Genomic DNA, 7,834 nt, shown 5'->3' with positions numbered 1-7,834 from the left:
TGTTACAGCTTTTGTCTGTTTTATGGCTAAAATCTTAAGAGCCTTGATCTGGCACACCACCTAGGCTAGGGAGATTTGTGATGTGCTCTTAGCTTGACCCCCCTTTCTCCAGGCATTGTAGGAAACAGTGCAACATCCTTGTCCTGTGTAGGAGTCAGAGTGTACTTCCAGCTGAGTTTAAATGCATACTGCAGGGGCTATTCACTAGCACTGTGACCACCTGATGTAAGTTAAGGTTTGACTTGCAGAGACCAACAGCTGTAAGCTACTTTTCAGGCCTTAGAGCCCTAAAAGGTTTATTTTGTTGTGGGTAGGTGTAGAGAGCGCAAGCCGAGTTAAGATTAAATTCCAGGGGCCAGGCTTTCAAGCATACCATCTTGTACAGCCTCAACAATTTAGATAAGTTCCTTATCCTGGAGGAGTGTGTCTCTAATCACAGTGGTTTGTCTCTTTGCCACACAGCAGTTGTCTTACAATATATGTTATGCTACAAGTCTCTTCTTCCCACTCACAGGTTTCTTACAGATAACACTACTAATAATGGAGAGTAAGGATTTTTATGAAGCTGTTACATTTGCACTCTATGGTCTGGATAAAGAGCCAGGCAAGAATTTTAATCTTTTTCAGCTATATATTTTAACAGAATCTATATCTTACATCACATTGGATTATTTAAACTACGTCAGTACATTAGGCTACTAGAGAATTACATTGCAAATATTTTAGTGTTCTGCATAGCAGCAGTCCTATCTCAGCAGGGCACAGGAATTGGTTGGTTCTAGAGAAGTCAATCATTGCTTTATACTACAAGGTAAGACAAGCATTGTTTAAGATTTCCCTAGTGGATAAGGAACCCCCACCATCTAAAATAAACTTGCCTAGAGCTCCATGGTCACTGAGAATAAATATTAAATAGTCCCTTATGCATGTCTATACAAGAAAAATAAATACCTGCAAACTGGCTTTATAAATTAACTTCCTACAGCTGAATTCCACTGAGTGCAAAACTAATGCTGGTGTATTGGGTTCTTAGGTAAAAGTGTAAGCTTACAAAGATGCACGGTCCTACTCTAACTGTGTAAAGTGTCTTATGAGAAATCAAGTCAGCCACTATCCAGCCTATTAAAAACCAAGACAAGTTACACAGCCCCCTCTGAAAGGGGGGGGTGGGAAATAAGTACATGCTGACTGCCTCAAATACTGTGATCCAGTTGTACTCAACAGAGCAGGCTACTTAGTTACTTTGCTGCTCTTTTCAGTCTGTAACTTACATTAGCACATTTAAATGAAACTGAAAGCTAGCTTGGTATAAATTGGCAAATCTCCCTTTGCACTAACAATTCAATAATAGGATCTGCCCAGGGATTGATTTTGGGATATTGCAAGATGCCTTGAGCTAGATATTAAACCTGTAACTCACTTCTGATCTTAAGGCTAAAGAGTGTGTTCCTGTACAGCAAAGTACCTATGAGGGAAATAGAAAAGTGGAAGCTGAGGGTTAAGCTGGAGCTCTCGCTGAGTGTTCTACTCTGTGCCTTGAAGTCAAGGCCCCTGTTTGATCAGAAGTAGTTTTGCTGTGAAACTATCAAAAGCTGTTGCAGAGCACACAGCCAGCAACACTGAATCCTCCTACGTGTAATCACACAGAGCAGTAGCCTTTTCAGTCAGTCACTTAAACATACCTTCTGGGGAATTTTGAAGTGGTTGCCTACACCAACAGATCTGATATGTTCAGCTAAGAAGGGAGCCCAGCTGGGTGGTGGTTGGAGGCTTAAGTGCCCATTGTTGAACTCAGTGTGGCATTAAAAACCTGAACCCATTCATTTACCCAAAAAGAGCCCCAAAGCATGTCTCAGATAACACACTACACAGGATAATCACCTCTGAGGCGAAATCTAAACATCAGGTAGGCTTCTGGCTGTCCCTGAAGATGCAAATGCCACCGAAGATTAATAGTTCTTTAGGGTGCAGCAGCGACTGCTTCAGCAGCTGACAGCAATTGGAGTGGCTGTGGTAGCCAAACGCTTGCGGAGGTGGTTGGCAAAGTCTACCTGGGTCTGGGAGAGTACTTGGTTGATTATCGTCTTAGGCAGCCAGCCCTGAAAAAGAAGGAGTGTGTTAAAGTGGAGGTATTTCCTGGGCCTAAGGAGTAGGAGGTTGGAGGGAGCCAACCTTGCACCTTAGGTTGCAATGAGATTGGCAAGTGGGTTTGGATAAAACATGAACCACTTATTTCTGGTTGGAAAGAGCTGGAATTTCCAGTGAAGATGAAATAGTTTTCACCTGACCCACAGTGGGAATTACTTCAATCAGGAGAATTTTATTTCAAGAAGTTAAACAGCTCCTTAACCTTAGACAATGTTCAACCACCCCCTTCCTAAGGAGTCTGCCTGAGAGGACTCATTTATACTGTTTGAATGCAGTTCACCATGTGCACTTACCTTTAGGTCAATGCTGAGTAGCCAGGTTAACTTGGTCTGTGAAGGATTTTCAGCCAGTGGACGGAGAACCATACAGGTGGGACCGTTCTCAGCTCTGGAGAAGGGCAGGAAAACATTGCATTAGGAAACCAGGGACAATGATTTACCATCCAAATGTGTGTCTTCTGTACAGTCCGTTTTAAAGGGGGGTGGCAATACCTCACCTCTCAGGCCAAGAGGTGCTGCATACACTACTCTCAGGCTGGAGTTTGCTACAGAGCACCAGAAGATGCTTCTGGGGAGAGGCTGCAACGTGCTCCCAGCAGCCAGAAGTTTCCCATGGCACAGTCACTGCTATCCAGCTATTGGCTTTGTTCCAGTGGGACTTGGCCAGTAGTCTTTCTACTGATTTAAGTCTCTCTAGCCCTTGACCCCAATTTTTTTTTAAATTCAGGTTAAATAAGGGACTTGGAAGAATAGATCTGCTTAACGGAGGTGTAAAATCAGTACTGCAATGAGTGCATGTGCAAAGCCTGGCTGCTAGGCTGAGAGTGGAGGGACTAGCTGCTGCTACCACCATGCTGTTCACTAGTGGGGGTGCAGCTCACGCTCCTTCTTGGAGTTAAATTTAAAAATTGCCCAGCTGTAGTTTCCTACCGAGTGGAGAAATAAGGGTGCATTTACTAGACACCTGGTGGGAGAGGAGGGAGGGCCAGTACCAGTCAAAAGGGAGCAGGGGTTAGGGAAGTTTAGAGTCCTGCCTATTTTACACATTTGAATCTTTCTTGGTAATGGGAATGAGATACCAGATCAATTCCCTGCCATGGTGGCACCTCCATCTCGGCTGCTGAAGACTGAAATGCTGTAGGGGCTTTGAGCTTAGTAAAGGGACATCTAGGTGAAATGTAATGGCATGTACTATGCAGAAGGTCAGACTAGATGATCTAATAGTCTCTTCTGGCTTTAAACTCCACAAAGTGAAGAGCCTCCTGTTCCGTGGCATTTAAGGCCAGGAGGTCCCAGGAGATGGTCTGTGGTACATAGGAGGGCAGGCTAGAGTATCACCTAGATACCTGTACAGTAGAAACCCGTTTAGCTGGCCTAAGTGGGATAAACCAGAGAATGGGAAAATGCAGTGCTATCTAGTGGCCATAGGAGAGATTGCCAGCTTCTAGCCCTTGAGTCCTGGTTGGTTGGTGAATGCCAAGAGCCAGTTAAGGGAGTACTGGAGAAACGGGATGTTATAGCCTACAGGATTTCAGTCTTTGGGGAGAAATTGAGGTATGACCACTGCCCAAGGCCCAGCGATGGCAGGGAATTGCTAATGGGACAAGATAACAGCTCAAGCAAGCTTGAAATGTATAAAATAGGCAGGACTCTAAACTTTAACATACTCACCACTTTTACAGCCCTCTTCCCAAACCAGGCTGGTAACAGGAGGCTCTGTACTTCGGTACATCAGCAGCTCCCAGAGCTGGCAGACATACATGGGCTAGCTCCGCTCAAGCTGTTACTTCCAACATGGCCTCTTGGGTTAGCCACTCCCCTACAGTCCCACCCGACCCCGGCTCTGGACTCAGACAGCTGCAGCCACACTGCTGTGTGCACCCGAGCTGGGAATGGCGCCTCCCACACGCTGTGCAGACGTCCCCTTTCCTGGCTGTCCAACTACTGCTGCTGCTTTGGCTCAAGGTTGGTAAAGCAAGATAACAGCCAAAGGGCTCCCTACCTTATAAATCCCTTCTGTTCTGGCATCGCTCCGTAGCTTGTGGCCATCCCTGCCAGGACACATGTAGAGCCCCGTCTTCTAGAACACCGCACGCTGACAAAGTCCCGTGGCCCCACCACATTGCCAGGCGTGGCCGCAGCAGTCTCATGGGTGATCACGGTGTCTTTCCCAATCTTCTGGAGAATCTGGACAGTGACAGTTACACAACGTTAAGCGAAGCCAGCATAACATGGCTGGTTACACAACCGTTCTATTTAATAGCCCAGGGGTTGTGGTGTATGTCTCTCGGTTACTGTGTTTGTGCCACACTTATCTCTAGGGCTCCCTGTACTAGGAATCTTGCAATGCATTTAATAAAGTTCTGTGCCTTCCTCCCCCCAACCCCAGCCTGCTGTGTCTACTTCATTGGCTCCGTAGTCCCGCGACTGTGTTACAGATGAGGGAAATGGATTTCGGTATTTGGCGGTAATGTACACGGTGCTCTAGGAGCAGGCTGTGCTGAGTGGGAGAACGTTTAACCTAGTGTGAAATGTGGCTATCAGGCAGGCAGCAGGCCAGCACTGTTACCGCTTCAGTGTATATACTACACACCCCCACTTGCAATAAGATTCCCTAACCTCCACCTGGAAACACAGGCTGCTCAGATAAAGAAATGGACTTCTACCCTTTGCTGACACCTTGTGGCTATTGCCAAACAAGCGCCATATCAGCTGCAAAGCAGAGCCAAGATAACAGCTGAAGCTTGGAGCTGGCGCTCAAAGGCTGGAAAGCCCTTCGGCCCAGGTGTATTTACCGCTTTGGGCACATTAGACGTTTCTCTCTTTAAAATATATAGTAGAAAAACCCTTTATTTTACTGCTTAATCATAAAGGCCCCTCTTCAGCAAAGCACGTGCTTAAGTCCTTGGCTGAATCGGGGCCAAAGCAAGCAGTCCTCCCTCTTCGGCGGACGAATGCAGTTGAGTCTCTCACCTTGATTTCCTTGATGCTTGGATTCCAGTCTCCCATCTGCTCCATTCTTTCCACCAACTCATCATACACAGAGTTCAAGGGCTGGTCCACAACCACCTCCAGCCGGAATACCTTCCCAACGTCTGGGAGCATCTTGCTCAGCACTTTGTCCCCATTCCCCTAAAGGAAGTCAGGAAGCCCCGAAGAGTTAGTATTCCCAGTAGGTTCAGTTAAGAAAGGACAAGTTAGAAACCACCACAAGTCAGAAATCCTACCGCTATGGTCTCCGTTTTCCAGCCATCCTGGTCCCCGAGGATGCTGAGCGATTTCTGGAGGGCTTCCTCTCCCTGTTTAACATAGGACATCTCCACTTCACTGAAGGGCTTCTCCTCCAACCTGGAGCCTGAAAGGGGTTGGAGTAGAGGGTTTTACTGGGGCATTTATGCAGTGCTGTTTGCAGCTCTATCCTCTCAATGAATCTCCATTGCATTGCATAGGACAGAATAACTTAGCTGAACTAAGTAACCTTTCCAGTCCAGCACCAGTGCTGGTGGGCTTAGTGGTGGGCTTAGGAGCGATGCTGGTTTCCTGCTATCTTTCTGTATTTATATTTTGCAGAATAGGCTGTGCATGTTTATATGCATCAGCAGGTCTGAGTCTATATCACAGCCACAGCCTCTTAAAGGACCTGGGCCCCAATCCTGCTCCTACTGGAACCAGGTGCAAGACTATCAGGCTTGAATGGTGCGGGATCACCCCCTTTGCTTGTCACTGTACATTTGGCAGACTCTGGTACTTACTGAGTAAGGAGCTCCTCCTGCGAACTTGGTTGATCCATTTACTGGGACCAGGGCCAGCAAAGGCGAGTTTATTCAGTTCCTGGCTGATGGCAACAGCCGCCTGCCTTCTCAAGCCTTGAAATGAGAGGGTAAGATTGAAATGAAAAGAGCTACGAACTTCACAGTTTACTTTTCATGCTTCACTGTTTGTGACCCTGCCTGAAGATAAAGCTGTTCCTGGCCAATTTCCTCCCATCAGGCCCACGCTGATTTTTTCTTTTAATTTTATTTACCTTCCATCATCACCGGCTGTGTCAGTACATCTACAGAAACAGGGTTTATCATCATCCACACACGGTTGAAGCAGCAGCATGTGTATACAGCAGCTACATTTGGTTTGCTTTGGATTTCTGCAAGAGTGGTGCTCTTTTAAAAAAAAAATCCATTTAGGCCCTTCCCCAACAGAGTAACAACTGTATTTGGAGACCATATGTGGAGCCTAGGATGTGCAAAACACGGGGAACGGGGACTAGCCACATCCCGGGGGCGGCTTAGAATCCAGCAGTTCACAACATCGGAAAATTCACCTTACACTGAGACTAGAAGCTGTTTTAGAAACTCTACCTATGCTCCTACTTTTCCAATTATACAGCATGCTGGGATTGGAGAGCTGTGCACACCAGTATGTGCAACACCACACCAAGCAGAAGGGAGGCAGACTTCTTCCAAACCTGCAGAATGACTTTTGCCAGAGAAATGGTCTTTGGCATAAACCTGGTGCGATGTGCAATCTAGACCTCAACCTGATCCCTAGTCCAGCAGAAACCGAGACAGCCAGAAGCCAAGAAGAGTCTGTTGGAAGTTTCTCTCTCTCTCTCCAGCAGTTTGGAAAAGAGAGCAGATTCCTAGCAATTGGAGTGGATAATCTAAGTCCTTTCCATGTGAGCTCTTCAAGGCAGGGAGCATGTTTTATCTGTACATTTATGGCACTATAAACAATAGCCTCCCTGGAAACACAGACTGTTCTGCATTCAGAAACAGGCATACCTTTCCCCCTGTCGAGCTAGAAAGAGTCTCCTGGCAACAAAAAGGGGAGAAGTGAACAGATTTTAAGGCCAGCTGGGGACCTGGGACAGACCTTTAACTCCAAGGGAACTATGACAATTTACACCAGCTGAGGGTGTGAGCTGCGTAACCCACAGCAGAGAATTCCCCCAGTGATCCCTGCTGGCAAACAGGGCATAGAGCAGGGGTGCCTCTAGTTGCTCAGTGTTTGGGGCAATCAGGGGTCACAGACAGAGTATCCGTAATAGAAATAAACATCACTGCTAAGGAGCAGGAACCGAGGCACTTTGAATCTGACAGTCAAATCCACAGCAATGGGGCCTTCAAGCCACACACCACCACCCTGCCCCAGCCCAGCTCCTGAGGCAGCTGCTGCCCCAGTGACAGCTGCACGTCCCCCTCACCGGTCATGTTGCGCAGATGCCTGTAGGAGATCCCGGCACACAGTTTGAAAGTTGCTGGCAGCATTTTTCTTTTCTGGTCTTCCAGCGTCAGTGTCTGCGGTGCTGCCTCTGCTGGACTAGCGTTTCTCTGCTGCAGCTCTCCCCACTCGCAGCCTTAAATACTCCAGCTGAAGGATGCTGGTTAGTCAGCAGAGAGATAAGAAAAGACATCACTTACCCAGGCCTGCTGGGGGCCAAGGCCAAACCCTTCTCATGCATCTGTCATGTGGGCAGCGTTACAAGAGGCAAAGCTGATTAAGGGAACAAGCCTATCCTCCCTTGGCTACATTAACCCTCTGCAGCCAACCAGACGTTCTCTCTCCAGAGCGACGGCTGAGCACAGTTAGCCGGACCTAGTCCCAAAGCAAAGGCCGCCAGCTGGCCAGTGCTTGGAGTTCTTGCTGAACTATAATACCGATTCCCAGACATGTAGCCTAGCGCCACCTGA

At 47.4% G+C, this 7,834-nt stretch overlaps 1 protein-coding gene across 1 annotated transcript; it reads right to left on the bottom strand.

Annotated features, from left to right (window-relative positions):
• Positions 1-1,982: 1,982 nt before the first annotated feature.
• On the bottom strand, positions 1,983-7,411 carry STAR (steroidogenic acute regulatory protein). The gene is made up of 7 exons (XM_065397961.1): positions 7,348-7,411; positions 5,900-6,013; positions 5,375-5,502; positions 5,121-5,279; positions 4,150-4,334; positions 2,442-2,535; positions 1,983-2,099 (listed from the first exon to the last, which is right to left on the bottom strand). Exons 1-7 carry the CDS (start codon positions 7,409-7,411, stop codon positions 1,983-1,985), a joined length of 861 nt encoding a protein of 286 aa, XP_065254033.1.
• Between the last annotated feature and the right edge of the window lie 423 nt (positions 7,412-7,834).

The sequence above is a fragment of the Emys orbicularis genome, chromosome 2 (assembly GCF_028017835.1).
Source record: "Emys orbicularis isolate rEmyOrb1 chromosome 2, rEmyOrb1.hap1, whole genome shotgun sequence".
NCBI classification, from domain to species: domain Eukaryota; kingdom Metazoa; phylum Chordata; order Testudines; family Emydidae; genus Emys; species Emys orbicularis.
This window is presented reverse-complemented; position numbering and strand designations above follow the sequence as displayed.